The following is an 18,153-nucleotide window of genomic DNA, read 5'->3' as shown; positions in this document are numbered from 1 at the left end:
ACACAGTGCAAATGTCTTATGAATTGCTGAAAGTATTGTTGTCTTACCCAGGCATATAATAGTAGTTTTGTCTGCATTAATCTTTAACCTAATACTGGAGATATACAGCACGAAAGCATTTATAAGTTTCTGCAAACCAACCTTAGTGCAATCCATAAGTAAAAAGTCGTCGGCGTAAGCTAGCCATTCTATAGTGATATTACCTAGTTTAGGTGTTACCAAACTCTTACCTTTCATTTCTTTGCCAGCTCTGCAGACGTAAAGATTAAATAAAGTAGCTGCCAGTTTACAGTCCTGTCTCCGACCATTCGGAATTAGCTGTTCAGAGGATAACTTCCCTTCCGAATTAAGTCTGATTTTAATTTTTGTGTTAGAGTATAGCTCTATAATCATTTCCAAAAGATGCTGAGGAATGGATAGTTCACATAAGGTTTCCCATAATTTATTCCAATCAACCAGATCAAACGCCTTTGAGAGATCCATTGCTGCTACAAAAATTGATGCATCTTGTTTTCTGACAGTTTTTGATTGCAGACTTTTCAAAACCAAACCACCACAGTCTGTACCCAGTTTTTTCCTGAAACCTATTTGTTTAATATCAAGCATGTTACATCTGATGATCCATTCATCCAGGTCTTTTAGTATGATGGACGTAAAGATCTTATAATCAGGATCTGATATTGCAATAGGCCTGTAACTTTCAGGAGCAGACCTTAGGCGTTTTTTATAAATAGGAATCGCAATGGCAAGCTTCCAAGATTCTGGGATTATTTTGTTGGCAGTTGTATTGGTAAATAGTATATGTAAGATTTCCCCCCACAAGACAATATCAGTTTTCATTATCAGACTAGATAAATTGTTTGGCACAGGGGCTCCTAAATTTTTAGCTTTCCCAATCATCTTAGATATGTGGCTTGAGGAGATATCCAAATCCCATGTCACCTTTTCACTTTTTCTAGTAAAATTATTTTCAGAGAGTTTTTCGTCACAGGGCATCTCATATAAAGCTACACAATGTTTTTTCCAGGTGTCTTCACTAATTTGCGTGAAGAGAATCTCTTTTTGCGTAGTCAGTGTCATTTAACAGTAGTCAAAAGATAGAAGTGTTTTTGCTCTTAATTTCCGCCAGCATTTTCTCGCTATCGATTTGGTCTTTATACACTTTTTGTGCAATTAACCAATTTTTATATGCTTGTTTTAATTTTTTTATTTGTTTAATTTTTTCCGATATAACATCAGTGCCATTGTTCAGCTTGCGGATTTCCTTTCTCAGCTCTTTTTTTTTACTAAGTTCTGATTGTCAAACACATGCGTATGGGACCTTTTTTTATTATTACTTATTTTATTTGTGCATATTTTTTGTGTAATCGTGTTTATATAATCAGTAAATCCATTTGCTGACAAATTTATGGTTTTCTCTTCATACGACATAATTCCCCAATCTTTACACAGTTCCGAGGTGAATTTTTTGGTTTTGGTATAAGGCCATTGTATCCTTGTACCTTTGATAAGTATTTCTTCATCATAGATTGCATGTTTTTTCAGATTTTCTATGTGTGGAATTTCTATTGAAAGCAAATTATGGTCGCTAGTAGACATTTCTACAACTGTTAGTTGAGACATAAAGCATTCAAAACCCTCAGTTACAAACATATAGTAAACTATAGAGCAAAAACCCCTAGCATGCCATGTATGTTTATTATTATAAATTTTGGTTAACCCCATCACTTCTAAAAAGTTCAACCAAATAGCACCTCTCCGTTTGTTATTAGATGACATGGCTTTACATTTGTTATCTACATCCTCTATATTCAATATCAATTCATCACACTCTGCCTTGCTAAGGTTACAGTTTGCATTCAGGTCACCCGCCATTAGCACAAAGTTGTTAGCATTTGTTTCTCTCCATCCATCAGTTTTGTGTGTTAAAGTGTCTATTTCTTTTAACAATTGACTTTCGATGTACTTAAGCGGATTCCAGTATATATTGATGATGCATACATTAATACGGGTGTCCCCTATTTTGATGTTACAAGTAACTGCAAGGAAAACCTCTAGGTCCGCCCATACTTTAATATTAACTGGTTCCATGTCAAATTTACACGCGGTAAGGAGTCCACCCATTGGTCTTCCTTTGTCGCCTTGGACCGCCGGAATTTGCCAGGTGTAATAATTCTCCCAAGCTAATTGCGTCGTCGCCCAAGTTTCCTGAATAAGGATCATTTCAAAATGATTCAAGTAAGCTGTGACTTCTATGTTACATAGCAACTGTGAGTGACCTTGTTGCCTACGTTGTTGTTTTAGAAACCTGTGATGAAGTCTCATGGCTAGCTCTGGTGAGGGAACAAGGTGGTGACACGGGGCTGTGTGCCAACCAAGGCAAGTGGATGTTTCGCCAGGGGACAGAACAGGATGGGTGGTGGGAGACATCCCTTTGCCACCCACCATGAACCCTGGCACGTGACGAGACTGTCACAGTGCCACTTCTCAGGTCAGTCCCTGGATAACTTACCCTTCCCACTTCTCCCAGCACAGTCGGGTGGCCCTCTCATGACCACTCTGTCCCCCCCCCACCCTCCCCCATGTACAGGCCCAAATTCATTACAGTGAAGAGATAGCTTTCTCTTTAAAGGGAAGCGTTTCCATGTTTTCACTCAAGTAGCCAGTGTTTAGATCTTGTTACACACCCGCTTTACAAACCCTTTTACATGCGTTTGTTGAACCTGCGCGGAACTCCAAGCCTATCCACAATTTTGTGAACGTTTGCGCGCACACTGATATCCCAGTGTGGGAAGGAGAGTCACAGCTGCATTGTTCCTCTGTCGGGGATCCTCTCGCCGTTTTATACAGCATTACCAATTTCATGCATCTCCAATGAAATGAAGAATCTCCCTGCAAGACCCCTAACTGTGCTTCAGATGACAACCCTCCCACAAGCGACGCAATCGGCGGTGGTATACTCCCCACAAGGAACACTGCAAGGGAGAAAACCGTGACTGTCTATGCTCAGCAACAATGGAAGTCACGTTCTGCTACCAGGCGGAAGCAATGAACACTTCGGGTGATGGACAAAACTGCTAGACCATCAGAGACTTTTGAAAAGGACACCCCATTAGAAATACCTTGGAGAAGGCAGGCATCAAGCCCCCTACCCCTCCACGATTGGGATCAGTGAACCTTTTGTCATCAAAGTTCCGCGTCAGCCCTGGGAAGCGAAAATGCGTGGGCCTTAGCCAACAATCTTTGCTCTTGGTCTGCACACACAATACCCACAGTGCTGGAAGACAGGTCAGTATTGGACAGGGCCAGAAGAGCAATGCCCAGACAGGAGGAAGTGCAAAAGAGGGTTACATGAAGAGGAAGGGGTGGGTTCTTCGGGTAAGGTCCTAGGATGACAAAAATGGAGTGGTGGAGCTATAACGTCAGGTGTGATGTTGATTTAGTAAGTACAAGGGTACTGCTGTGTGAATGAGCATGTATGTGAAATACTTTTAGTTAATGTAAGCAGAGTATGGGAATTGACAGTGAGTGAAAGTTAAAGGAGGGTGTGTTATAGAGTGTCTCGAGAGAAGGGGGCAGTGAAAGGGGAGAGTTGTGGTGGGGGGATGTAGCAGTGAAGAGGAGCAGCAGTGAAGGAGAGTGGGGGAGTGGTCACATCAAAGGGTAGAGAGCGTGGAGTGAAATATTGTAGGCATGAGAAATTGGTGGGATTAAGGCGGGAGGGACTGATGGTGAGAATAAAGGAGAAGTGGTGGGTGGGCATGACTGATCGGACCTGAATCCAACAAAGTTAGTGCAAGACACAATCCAATCCCCCAGAGCAATACCCCTTGGTTAGAATAGGGAAATCTATGAAGTCCCTGAGGGAGTTTAGATACCATGCACATAAGGAGCCATCACTAGCACTAACAAGGTGTTCCAGACCCCTGGCTAGGGAGGAGGTTTGTGAGCAGATGAGGTACAGCTTTAGGCACCCCAAACAAAATAAAAACCCATGAACTGTTTCAAAGACCCAGTGTATTTTCTGTGCCATCTGTGACAATAGGTGCATGTAAACTTCAATGTGTCAAGTCTTCGGAGCACCTTATGTGGAGCCTCGTGACAGAGGTAATGTTGGCTGTGAACCATGGGTCTTTGTGTGTTTGCAGACTGTTCCTTAAAGGAGAAGAAATATGGACTGTGGAATTGAGTGAGGTAATGGTGTAGCAATCCTTCACAGGCCACACATCCTTTCTTTACCCAGCACGTGTTAGTTGACACAGCATGAAGATGTTTAGGTCCGGTTTAAAGACCGTCTCAGAAAGAAAACTGGCCAATTTAGTGAGCCAAATGAGAAATGGAAGCAAAGAGTTGTCTGACTGAACCTGTGAGAGATGAATGATGGAAGATCAGTCCTGTATAATTGCTCTATTGGAGAACGAAATGTGTAAAGTATGGCCTCCCATGTGAGTAGTCTCAGGGTATACCAATGTAAATCAAGGTAATCACAGGACTGTATCAAACCCACTGCCATCCCGTCATCTTTCATCTTACCAATGTCCACACATTGAAGATCCAACTCGAAAATACAGTTTTTGCAATTTAGTTAACCGCTTTAAAATCCATAAAAGATACTGTTAACCTTGATTTTTTCTAGGATGACAGTAATGGCCAACCATCATCATGTAATGGTATGGTACTGTTGTCCTGATGGCTTAACGTTCGCCCAGTGATAAACCCAAAAGGTTGTGAACCTTTAACTTCAATGTGCATGGTAAATGAGCGCTCCTCCCCCACCCTTATAAATGAAGGCAATCATATCTAGAAATTTTAAAACGCGTCTGGGACCTGCTGATTCAGAACCCTTTCTGATGTCTCACAAAGTCAAGTCATGGTATTTACTGAGATTTGCTGCTTCACTGCTGACCTGTTATTGTTAAACCACTTGGAAGAGGGTAGAAAATGCTTTCTGAGGACGACCACTTTTAAATTTGCTGCCTTCTTTTATTTATTTGTTTTTTTTTTTTTTGGTCAATTTTTATTATTTTAACAAACACTTCAAACATTAAAACCTTTTTTAGGACGTTCATAATTAGCATCAAAACATCCTATTATACAGTGTTATTCGAGGGGATTGGGTCCTCCGACGTATTCCATATCTATGACAGGTAATGTCCACAGCTGTGCTGCTTCGGAAAATCTTTGGCGTCTGCATCCTGCGTCGATGACGTTGATGCGCCATCCCCGAGGACCTCCTCCGACGGCCAACGTCACCCGATGTGATAAGTAGGACGCACAACGCCCATAGCCTCAGTTCCGTTTTTTCCGCAAACGTGTTCGCTTCGTGTATCTCGGTACGCCTCGACTCTTTGGAGTTTGCTGTTTTCAATTCTCGGTTCGTTGAACCTGTTTGTTTTTTTGTGAAGACCTGTTCATGGCGATGTCTACTTCGTCTTCAACCCCGCGTCCGGGCTTCAAGAAATGCGGGGACTGTGGGTCCAAGATGTCGGTCACGGACTCGCACGACGCCTGCCTCTGGTGCCTCGGGGAGGCCCACGATACGGACGACTGTGTCGACTGCCAGTCGCTCATGGCAAAGGCCTTGCGAGAACGCAAGAAGAAGCTGTTGGTAGGCCGGGTGTCTAAGCCCCGGAAGTCGAGGTTTGACTCGAGGGGCGACTCTCCGCGACATCGTCGGAAGTCCAGTGGGTCTCCTTCCAGGAGTCGGTCTCGCCACTCCTCCGCCTCTTCGAGGCATTCCCAGAAGCGCCGGCATCGGTCACCTTCCTCGTCCTCTTCCGAGGACTCAGCCTGTCGGCAGGTCGCTTATCCCTCCATGCAAGCGACACCGGAGGAATGGGCTTCCTTCGGGAAGCAGATGCTAGCGATTCTTGAATCGCAGGGCACCGGTCCGTCCGCGCCTCCGAGTGGGGTCGGTCGGCACCGGTCGAGAGACACTGCTCGTACGCCTTCGGGCTCGGGTGGTCGGCACAGCTCGCGGGAGAGGGGTAGCCTTCTCGCCATGCCCGTTCCAGGTCCCGGTCCTCAACGCGCTCGAGACTGCGTGATCCTGTGCCATCTTCGAAGAAGACGTCGATGCCTGTGGCGCCGAGGTCGTCGTTGATTTCTCTCGAGGGTCCGCCTCCGAGGGGGTCGTCAACGCCATCGGCGCCTAGGTCGTCGAGACACGCTCGGAGCTCCGGCTTCGAGGCCTGTGTTGACGCTGGCGGCGCTGCAGCTGACGCCGATTCCCTCGACGTCGACGCCTTTTCTGTCGGCGCCAGCGCCGACTCGTTCAGCGCCCTCGACGCCTTTCGAGGCGGTGGTGTCGGAGGGGCCCTGTGGCACAGGATTAGCCCCTAGGAAGGCTCTGGCTAAGGTCAGGCACTGCTTTGGTCCCCAGGGGTCTTCCTCTCCCCGCCTGGAGTACATTTCAGAGGGTGATGAAGGCTCTGATGACGGCTTTGTTCCGGTTCCAGATGAGTTTATCTCGGGCCATAGCCAGTTTGATGACCTGAGGCAGTCGCTGCATGATGCCAGTGGACTGGACATCTCTCCGGAGGTGGAGTTTTGTAGGCCGGAGCCTGGCACTCATGCCGATTCGTCATATCGGCGCCTTATGTCTTGGGTCACCGAGTACTTGGAATGGTCTGCTCCCCCAGGGGAGTTCGTTCAGGATGATCTCACGGACATCCTTGATCTTGGTCCCCCCACTGACCCGGTTTTGCCGTTTCATATGGCTCTGCAGAGAAGGGTGGCGGCGGCTTGGACTGCTCCGTAGAGTCTCCCGGCAGTGGGCAAGTCTTTGTCGCGAAAATACCGTCCAGCCAGTAGCGACCCCTGCTACTTGTCTAGGCACCCCACTCCGGAGAGTTTGGTGGTGCAGGCGGCTACGGCCCCGGCAAAGCAGGCGTCGTATCCTACCATCCCTCCGGATAGGGACGACAAACGTTTTGACAGCTGGGCGAAGAAAGTGTTTTCTTCAGGGGGGGGTATGGCGCTTCAGGCGGCCAACTCCATATGTGCCTTGTCTCGTTTCACGCACACTCTGTGGAACTGTGTTGCCATAGCGGCTGAACATATTCCCGAAGGGGACGAACGGGATGGTTTCCTTGCTATAGTTCAGGATGGCAAGGATGCCATGTGTGAGGCCGTTCAGTCGGGTTTGGACTTGGCAGATTGTGTCAGCCGGTCCATGGCGGCGAGAACCGTAATGTGCAGGTTTGTGTGGTTGCGGAAGTCTCGGTTTGCTCCTGATGTGCAGTCCCTGCTCCTCAACATGCCCCTTGACGGTGAACACCTTTTTCGCAGCAAGGCTGACGAGAGCCTTGAGAGTTTGCAGACCTCCAAAGCTGCAGCGAAGTCGTTGGGCGCTGCATTTCGCCAACCTCCGCCTTTTCATCCTAGGGGACAGCAATGGAGGGGAGGTTCCTTTCGCTATTACTCGTCCTTCAGTAAAGCGAGGGGAGCTAGCAGTCAAAGAGGCCATCGTAAGAGTGCCAGAGGTGGAAACAAAGGTACTCGAGGTGCCAAGGCCGCTCGGGTGGTTGCCTCTTTGCCCTCAGGCAATGCTGGAGCCGCTACCACTCAGTCATGAGGCCAGGTCCCATGTTTCGCCGGTTGGGGGAAGGCTGCGCAGCATCTTGTAGAGTGGCAAGCCATTACTTTGGATGTGTGGGTTCTGGAGATCATAACCCACGGCTACTGTCTTCCTTTTCGGCAGAGGCCTCACGACAATCCACCAGGGAACCTCTCTTTGAAGAGTCCGGATCTGCTCCTTGGTACTGCTTTGGGAGTCTGTCATAGATATGGAATACGTCTGAGGACCCAATCCCCTCGAAGAACAAGTTACTTTCTTACCTGGTAACGTTCTTTCAATGGGATGGTCAGACGACGTATTCCATATCGCTCCCTCCCTGCCTTCCCCGCTGCAGAGTTTCTTTTGCGATTGCAGCTTCCGTTCCGCAGGCCTTGTGTGTCTGACTGGCAGAAAACTGGTGGCACACGTTCTGGGAAAAAACTATAACTGAGGCTATGGGCGTCGTGCGTCCTAACTATCACATCGGGTGACGTCGGCCGTCGGAGGAGGTCCTCGGGGACGGCGCATCAACGTCATCGACGCAGGACGCAGACGCCAAAGATTTTCCGAAGCAGCACAGCTGTGGACATTACCTGTCATAGATATGGAATATGTCGTCGGACCATCCCATCGAAAGAACGTTACCAGGTAAGAAAGTAACTTGTTCTTCTCTGTCCTCCCCCCTCCCTCACCACAGACTCGAGCCATCTCATCCGTGCCATCTGCATGAGCATTTTCCGGAATCTCACTGCTTGTCGACTCATCTGAGTTTTCTGTTCCATGATTGATCTGGTGGGGATTTGCCATTGAGGTCACCAGTTGCCTCCAGGCTATCAGGGGCCCACTTCCTCCTCTCCCCCCCCTAGTGACAGCTTAAAACCATACCGCAGTTTATGCTTCTGCCCATCTCAAGGGGTCCGCCCACCATGTCTCCACTCTAGGCAGTTTGGTCCGGGTGTATCAACTTGCCAATTACCCTCTTTAGTCTATTGGCCAGCACTGCCGTGAGTATTCTGCTGTCCTGATTAAGCATAGACAAGGGCCTATAAGACCCACACTCCACGTCTAGTTTGCCTGGTTTCAGGAGCGGGATGATCACTGCTTCATGGAGAGACGCCGGCAGTTCCCCCTGCTCATAGGCTTCATTATACATGGCAAGCAGCGGCTGGAGTAGCTCCTGCTTATACGTTTTATAAAACTCACTGGGTAACCCATCCGACCCCGGCCCTTTACATGTGGGTAGGTGTTGGATCACCACTTCCAGTTCGTCCGCGGTGATGGGGCGTCTGCGCGTTCTTTGTCATCTAAGGTGGGAAGCCCTATGTCCTCTATTGTTTCCTGTATTTCATGACTCATTTCTTCTCCTGCAGCCTCATATAGTCGTCTGTAATACTTGAGTAACTCCCCGTTTACCCCCTCCTGAGTGTTATAGATTTGACCTTCCGCGTCCCTGACCTCTCTGTTCACCGGGCTGGGGGGGGGTCTCATTTTTGTATAACCAGGCTATAATCTACCCGGCTTATCCCCCCCTGCATGTAGCCTCTTGTGTATTTCTTATAATTTAGTCTGCATAATCTGTCCCAGAGTTCACCATCTGGAAGTCCTTTATCTTGGCACTGTCCTCTCGGGTGGTCCCCTCACTTTGTATCAAGCCCTCTAGCTCTTTGTTTCCTGCAGTTCCTGTTCAATACCCCCTTGGAGCCCCTTGGATTTTGATATAGCTACCCCACGCACCACCACCTTAAATGCCTCCCATACTGTCCCCATAGAGCGTACACTGCCCGTGTTAATTTCAAAGTATTCCTCAATGGCCTCCCTCAAATCCTCTCGAAATTCCGCATCCTGTAGAGCCTCAGTTCTGAGCCTCCATGTCGGGATTCGCGCTCTGGGGGGTTAATATCGCCACTCTACGACCAAAGGCGAATGGTCGGACAGCACCCGGGCCTTGTATTCCGCGCCCACCATTTCTCCCACTATCTCTGCAGCATCAAACACATAGTCCAACCTCGTATGCAGGTCATGTGGCGCTGCGTAATGCGAGTATTGCCTATCCACTGGGTGTAATAGTCTCCACACATCCTCTAGGCCGAGGTCTGTCAGCAGTGTCCTCAGCGCTTTGGCTGCTGGCGCCGGCTTTTCTGATTTATCATCTGACCTGTCTATCCTGGGGTTCAGGGTGCAATTGAAGTCCCATCCCCACACCATTGCGCCACCCACCAGGGGGCTAATTTTACTATGTAGGCAACTAAAGTATGTCGCTGTATCATGGTTAGGGGCGTACAAATTTATGATGCTCACTTCCCTGTTTTCCAGGAGTCCCGCCACCACCACCTTTGTACCTTCTGGGTCTGTCGTGGAACTGAGCAGCCGAAATGGCACATGCGGTGCCACCCATGTAATCACCCCTCTTGCATATGCCGAGTATGTGGCCCCTATGACATTGCCCCTCCATTTTCTCCTGACCACCTACAACTTCTCCTTGGTGAGGTGGGTCTCCTGTAGCAGAGCTATGTCAATCCGCATCCTCTTTAGGTACATCACCTTATTACATTTTAGATAATTATTGAGGTCCCGCATATTCCAGGTTACGACTCTGAGATTACCCGATGCCATTGACTTGAAGTTCTTTCTCTCTCCACTCCCTCTGATGTCTTCCTTGATGGCCTGTTTCACGACTCTTATCCCTCACAACCTCAACATCCCCCACCCCCTTTTCCCAACTCTCCCCCACTGCACACAACCCCCCCCCCCCCCCCCCCCCACCCAACCCCAACAAATGCCCAGCTCCATCCCTGGATCTCAGGCCCACCCGCGTCTGGTCCTGTCTCCTGAACGAGGACCCCGCGGGGTGTCATTGGACTAACAGTGACCTAACTAAGCGTAATGCTATAGGGTTCATGGGGTGTCTCCCCGGAGCTCCCACTCATCTAATTGGGATTATAGCTTCTAGCGGATCTTGCAAGCATGTACTTTCTGCAACACATTCCCCACAGGCTTTAGTTATACTATATTCAAGTCCCAGCGTCATGTGTTATGTCACCAGAGATGACTCAGCTGCGTGCTACTTATCTTCTGGGGCTCCTGTCTGGATACCTGGTTCTTGGGGCCGGCCCAGCATGTCCAGCCATTCCATAGCATCCTCAGGCGTCTCGAAAAACAGGGTTTTGTTCTTGTAGAACACTTTGTTTGGCCAGATAAAGCAGCATATATTTGTGGCCAGCCTCTCTCAACCTCCTTTTCACTGCCCCGAAATTCATCCTACTGCATTGTACGTATAAAGTGTAGTCCGGGTATGCTGTGATTTTTGCCGGCCCCCTTTCGATCGTTCCTCCCTTCCGGAAGAATTAGAGTATCTTCTCCTGATCCCGGTAGTTTAGAATCTTTGCAATCAGCGGCCGCGGTGGGGCTCCCGGGGGCGGTCTCCTCGCCAAGGCCCTATGCACCCTCTCAACTGCAAACCCTTGGGTCAGTGCTCCGCCGGTTATTTCCTGCAGAAGCATGGATTCCACATATTACGTAGGGTTAGGCCCCTCCATTCCTTCTGGCAGTCCAACAATACGAATGTTAATGCGGCTGGCGGGCCCTTCTGCCTCCTCAGCCCTGTTTTCCAGATTACCCACACGCTGCACAAGGGCATGGAGTTCCGATCCGTGGGCGGCGCATGCTGCTGTGTTTGGGGCCATCTCCTTTTCCAAGTTTCCAGTGCGCTCTGCGAGTGTCCTCACGTCCTGTCTCAGCAAATTGACTTCTTCCTGGAACGCTCCGATCTTAAGGTCCAGTCCCACCTTTAGTTCATTCATTGCCTGGCCCAGTTTGGTCTCCAAGGCAACTTTCAGGTCCGCGATCGCCGCTAGCACCTCCTGGATCGTGCCTGGTGTCTCCTCTGCCGCCGTGGCAGTGTTGTCCTTGCTCTTGACCCCTTCCGACCCTGGTGGTGTCTTGGTGTAGGCATCCAGCGTGGGCTGTTTGGTCCTGGGTCTGACAATTTTATTAGACATTATGCAGTGCGGTCCGGGCGTGGGCCAGCCGCGCCACCAAACGCGCAAAAGCCAATGTGGTGCCGGGCCACTCTTAGCGTTTGGGGGTCGCTTCTGCCGTGTCTGGGAATGGGCTGTGTCCTCCCCCGTGCCTGTGCTCATGCAGTGTCGCTCCACCAGCCCCCGCCGTATTTCCTGCGGTAGCCGGCGGTCAGGCGCCCTCGCTGACCCCGCGCTCCTCCACTCTGGCGCTCAGCAGGCCCCGAGGCCACCCAGCCCACAGGCCTGCCCCGAGTGCTCTCTCCAGCTCCTCGGCTAAAGAGGCCGCTTTATACTTTTCCTGGGGCCCATCAAGTGCTCTGGGGTGAGCCTCTTTCTCTGTTCTTCCCCTGCAGCCAGTAATATGATGCCATCGGTGCCACAATGTTCGGGGGGCAGATCTTATGTTAGGGATACTCCCCAGCTATCCGTTGCACTATAAGGATGGGCTGTGTCCTCCCACAAATTTGCGTCCGCTTGGTGTTACTCCGCTGACCCCCCCTTAGTATTCAGACAATTCCTCAGTTTCCACACCTTTCCACGCCGGGGCTCGTCCGGGTTCCACCACCTTCAGGCCCACAGACGTGTCCCCGGCGCTACTGACCCGCCCAGTGCTAACCCTAGCTCTGTTTTGCCCTGCTCCTTAATGGTGGGAGCTCCCAGATCTCAGTTCTTGTCAGGGCAGCCTATTCTGACGAGCCTGTGTGCATGGCTCCCGGGCTTCAGTGTCACAATGCGCTTGGAACATTCATCGTTCACTGTTACTTGTATCCTTTGCAGTCCTTGCACTCTCACAATGCCCGAAGCGCCGCGTGGGGGAGCCGCGTTCTGCAGTGCTTTCCGGGGCTTTCTCAGCCCCTGTTGTGCGTCTCCTCCGCATCCGGGGAGGCTTCACCGTTGCGCTCCAGGCCAATGCGGCCCCTCAAGTCCCCCGCCGGGGGATTACTTCGCCCGGATCTGGCTCCCCAGGGGCTGGCGCCTCGAGGTGTGCTCGGTCCTCCCGGCTCATAGCCCATATGGGCTGATGTATGCGCACGGCGGGCCGTGGCCCATCCGCCTTTACACGGAGTGCCCGGCTCCCGCTGTGCTGCCCAGCGACAGCCCTGGCAGACCTCCGTCAGGTTCTTGCGTGCCGGGCACTGGCCGGGGCCTGTCCTCCGCTCACCTATGGCCCATTCGGCACCACCTCGGCCGGAGCTCCAGCACCTCCAGGCAAGCCCGGCGCGAGCCGCCTCCCGGCGCCGTGTGTGTCGGAGGCGATGCTGCCAACGCTACTCGCCTCTACCTCCCGCCACGTCTTGTTGGTGGTGCAGGTCATGGCCACCCGCCACCTCTGCTGACGCCGGCGCTCCTCGTTTGGCCCGATCGGCCACTTTAAGCAAATCCCCAGCACCGGACATGCACTGTAGGGCTCCACACAGACCGCAAAGCCGTAATGGGTCATTTCATAACACCATCCACCGCCGTCTGCCGCCGCAATATGGTGGTCAGTTTATGACCCTTTGTTCGCAGTCCGCCATCTTGGTCATCTTCACCTCTCGGGTACCCGTCTTTCCTTTCACGGCCGCGGCTCCCCTCATTTCCCTCTGATCAGCGTCGCTCTTCGGTCAGCATACTCACTGGAACTTGATGCATCGCAGGGTGTGCTGCCAGTCTGTTTTGTCGCCCGCTTTCCCCCAATATTGTCGATCAGTGCTGAATCAACGGGAGCTCCAGAGAAGTGGGACCCTTCACGTAGCCAAATTTGCTGCCTTCTTAGTGGCTGTGACTGACTAATGAATTAGGGCCTCTCAGTGATTGTCAATTTTATTTCTACTTGAAAATGCATGAGGGCAAAATGCAGTCGAATCAGAACAGCCCTTTAGTGAAGCCATCTCTCACAGTCACAAATGGGTGCAAACTGGTTCCTTAGCAACTGTCCTGGATGAGTCGGCCTAGGAAAGGGGATTCTTTTTTCTTCCCCTGCTGCTCCCTGGCTCCTGCTTGAACAACTTGCTCACTGCGCTGGCATGTGGGAGTGCCGTACTCTCTGGCAAAGGAGCAAGCGTGAAAATGTGGATAGAGTACCGGCGTGTAATCCCAGCAGGTTGTGAAAAACAGTGGCAAAACAAATAATGTTGTGAGCACCTGGTCCTTTTATGACAATCCATGCTAGGTTTTGGCATGCTGATACCTGCTAAAAGGTGATAATGCCTTGGTATAAGTTGGTAATGCTTGACAAATGCATTTAACGTCTCAATAAAAGCCAACATTGCTAGCGTTGCCATTGCTTGTTTGTCATAACCACCCAATATTTCAGACTGCCTTTTGTCTCTTTTCGTAAGTAAGTGTTGTGGTGTGACTCCTCATCTCAGGAGGGAGCTTCATCGTCCTTGTTTGCCATGGCTGCGTTAAGTCAACTTTGTAGCTTTGTAAACATGAAGGAATAAGCACTGTCTAGGTGAACATTGCTATTGTCTAGTTTGGTTTTGGTCAGAGATTTAGGTGGCTCTTTACAGGGTGAAGCACCATGAAGCGTGGGTTATGTAAATATGTACTTCGAAGGAGAGGAAGGAGTCGAAAAGGCAACCACTCATAGATTTTGTTGTTTGAGGTTATGTCACCGTTAAATACAATGGAAGGCTAGAACATTTCGCTTTTTTAGAAGACATGTGTTTGACAACCAGGACTCAATTGAAAATAGAAGGAATACGATCTGCTCGATTTGCTGAAGAACTTGGATGAAATCCCTGATTGTAAAAGTTGAATCTCATCTGTCTAGATAGAACTTCCCGAGTTGGTGGATCTGAGGAAGTGTGCAGACAGATCTTGAAAATCGATTCTATTTTTGATCTCTTTGAGAGCACACAAGGGCCTTGGAAAAAGTGGTGTCTGCTTCTTTTTATCTTGCACGTTTTAAGGTGTGTTTGATACATTCTCCGGTCTGTCAGCGAGATTGCACAAGGTTACGAATATCTAGTGTAGGGCATGGCACTCTTGTATTCAGATGTTTCACTGCATGTGTGTAACTCTCCTTTCTGTACTTTAGCACTTGTTTATTTGAATGTTTTTATGAAATAGGCAATTTTACATATTTTCAGTGTTTGAATTTGGCAGGTGATAGTCAACTCTTTTGCCATGGACACATGCATATGAAGCGATATGCACTTGTTATGATTGCGTGAGTGACTGGCAGTTTGGTAATATCTATGCGCTTCAACTTTTTTCAGACATGCAAGAAAGCACTTCAGTCAGGCGGAGGGAAGCCAACTAGAAGAAGTGCGGCAGGTGATGGGGATGTTGGCATTTCCTTCAGACACCCATATCTCTCCTTATAAGGTAGCTAACCAGTCTTATTTCTTTATATATTGCTGATAAATCATGTGATGTTTTGTTCAGAGATCTTATTTTTATCTATTTGTTATGTCAAGACGTTCCCATTTTACGTTTTGTATGTTTATTTACCAATGAATGTAAGTTGTTTGGAAAACCGTCGCACTTCTTTTTATTTTATTGATTGCTTTAATAGCATCTTTTATTATTCATATATATTATATTTTTTTTATTTCTGCTTTCTGAGTTTTTCAAAAGCATACCAAAAACAGGGCTGACCAAACATGGTTCACATTTCAGAAATTATTCAGCAAATCAAGAATATGGAACTTTGACATCCTAACAAAGCATGTAAAATCTTCAGAACCTTTCCCCCACCTCGTCCCAGTAAAAATGCACCACTGAGAATCCTCACCACATATGCCAATAATAGTCTCTCGATCCACACTTGTGACAACACAATGGGCTCACATTCTGATACATTCTTGAAAGCATAACAGGGTTGTACTCCCATATGTGCAGTAGCTTGATGGCATGTAGCTTATACTGACAAGAAATTGATGTCTTGAAGGCCTCGCAACACACCGTTTGCCACGTTTGTGGGTCCAAGTCGAGCCCCATGTCTCCTCCCATTTCTGCCTCATCCTATCCATGGTCCCCCTTCTTAGTCTCCACCAAGGCCATATAGTGTCCCGATCAATCCCCTGGACTCTGTTCATGTATCCAAGAGTTTCTCAAAGGGTGTGAGTTTCCTCTGTATATTAGTCTTCCATGCTTTCCTGGTCAGGACCACTTTCAGCTGTAAATACGAGAAAACAGGGCCTCTTCCAGCTCCAATACCGTGATGAACCTCCCGCCTTTCCACATTTGTCCAATCCTTTCCAAACCTGCCTCATACCATGCCTGGAACCTGGATGGATCTGCCAGTTAGTCTCTAACTTCCGGCACCCATCGATGTCCCAACGGTGAAGGCCAGGATGTGACCCCGCTCATCCCCATCCCCTGTCACCAGATACTCCAAATAGTGCCTAGTATTGGGTGCCCCCATATCCTGCATTGTAACTTTAGAATGGGTACCCACAGCACTCTCCCACCGTGGCTGGCTGTAATTGGCGATTGTCTAGTCCCACTCACTGAAGTTCCCCTTGTCCTCTAAGGTGTGGAATCAATACCCTAAGCTGGGTGGCGTTATAGTACAGATGTATGTCGGAGAGCCCAACTCCCCCAGTCTCCTTAGGAAGACTCAGAACGTCGCTGGAAACTCAAGGTTTCCTTCCTCGCCACAATAACCGAGAAAGAGTCCCCTTGGTAACTTTGAAATAGAGGTCTGGAATCCGAATGGGTATCACCTGGAAGAGGTACAAAATCTTGGGGAGCACCAACATTTTAATCCCATTCAACCTTCCCATCCATGAGATGGTCATCTCATTCCATTTACCAAAGCCTTCTCACATTGCAGAGAAGCATTTCCTTTTGCAGACGAACGCCTTTACACTGCGCCCTTGAATCTGCGTTGGGAGTTTCCTAAAACTCGCGCACGGCAATCACTCGCTCCCAGGAGGGGGCGGAGCTCAGTGAAACTCACGTGACTGCTCACGTGACATCCCCTGCCCACAAAATCGAGCCAGTCTACCCTTGTGGCGTTAAGCCCGGGGGAGTAAAGTCTACTGGCTGTTGTGCGGCTGTTTGGCGCTGGACGGGTGCAAGATAAGGCTAACAGACTAACGGATTCCATACATCTGGGAGATATTATCCCGAGCCGAGACCAGAGTCAGGCTGAACGCACTGCATCGGGCACACAAGGTGAGCTAATCCCGTACTTTAAGCAGATATCCAACTCAATATACTCTCATAAGCCAACCAAAAATCGTATAACGCCTGATAGATATAGTCCATTACCTGGGCGGGGCAATATCGGGAGTCTGCGAGGTGCCTGACCCTCTCGATCCCTAAATCCCCCACAGTTTAGTGACTACTCCAAAACTGAGCTGATTTAACCACATAGCCGTAGAGTCTCGAGCACTTACACCAAAAGGAGGATGGCTGATACACAAGGCCACAACGGGAACCCTAATGCGGATCGATCAGCAACAATTAGAACGTTGTCTGCTGGCCAAATACCGGCGGAAAGCCTGACACATCCACACACAAGATCACAGCTGCGAAGATGGAACTCGCTAGCTAACTCACGCAAACCCCTACGGCGCCAGTCGACCAAGCCCAATTGTAAACTCGATGGTAAGTCTGATGGTGATGGCGACTGCACGGGGGAGACTAATTGTTTATCATCAGCTTCTGACCCCGACAACATACAATACCTCGACCAAGACATAGATCAGACTCAATCAAGAGAAGAACACCTGAAGACTACCGATGCTATTATCAATAACCAGCGAGACACCACAAGTCTACAGAATGTGGGCCAAAACTGGATAGCACGCTGCCCAGCGGCGTTAGACCTTGCTCTCACCGACACAGAAGGAAACCAAGAAGGTGAATTTCAAAGCGTGCCTCTGAGCAAAGTAATCTGCGAGGGCGAGCCAGGTATTAATGGTTCACCCCGTAATTTACCTTTAGAAATCGAGAGGAGCCAGGTCTTGACACTTGATGAACGTGGCTCCTTATCGGAGGGCGCCGAGATGGAAGCGACGAAAGCAAGCCCACTCACAAATAGACACGATTCCTCCACAACTTCTTTGAAGAACTTGCAAGCAAATGGAGAAGTACATCTGCATCCAAAGCAAAAAACGGGACTCACGGACACTTGCGTTGGTGCCTCAAATGACGATGAGGTTTTCCATCAAGCAAATCATGACACAACTGAGCCCCTACGCAATAAAGAGCCTATCGTCTCGGGATCCAACAGGAGAAACTCATTGGAGGTCGTTAACAAGATCTTAAACGACATCACACTAATAAACAAAGCACGAGGTGCCATAGTAAAAGATAGTCTGGTCTCCCCGATCCAAGAATCCAATGTTATCGACGCTATTGAAGATATTGTAGACGTAATGAAGGAGACCTTGGGAGCGCCGCCTCTATCTCAATGGAAAAACGCCTATGGGAAACGTAGGCGTATCGAGTACAGTCGATCTCCTACCCTACCGTGTTCACAGAGAAAAGGCAAAAAAATCCCTTTACAAACTGTAACGAGACCACCAACACTCTCACCCAGCTACGAAGGTCTCCCAGAGATGAGACAATCACCCCCCCTTCCGTCGTCATCATCATCTGACTCTTCTTACTCAGAGTCTCAGCACAATATAC

General features: G+C 49.2%; 1 protein-coding gene across 4 annotated transcripts in view; it reads left to right on the top strand.

Moving 5' to 3' along the window:
• Nucleotides 1-18,153, top strand: part of MAEA (macrophage erythroblast attacher, E3 ubiquitin ligase) — a 1,045,966-nt gene that overhangs the window by 766,122 nt on the left and 261,691 nt on the right. For all 4 annotated transcript variants that reach the window (XM_069632159.1, XM_069632160.1, XM_069632158.1 and 1 more), the window contains one exon: nucleotides 14,784-14,892. In XM_069632159.1, coding sequence (XP_069488260.1) covers nucleotides 14,784-14,892 — 109 coding nt within the window. The remainder of the gene's footprint in view (nucleotides 1-14,783; nucleotides 14,893-18,153) is intronic.

This window comes from Ambystoma mexicanum, chromosome 6q, assembly GCF_040938575.1.
Source record: "Ambystoma mexicanum isolate Mex_15411 chromosome 6q, UKY_AmexF1_1, whole genome shotgun sequence".
Taxonomy (NCBI): domain Eukaryota; kingdom Metazoa; phylum Chordata; class Amphibia; order Caudata; family Ambystomatidae; genus Ambystoma; species Ambystoma mexicanum.
This window is presented reverse-complemented; position numbering and strand designations above follow the sequence as displayed.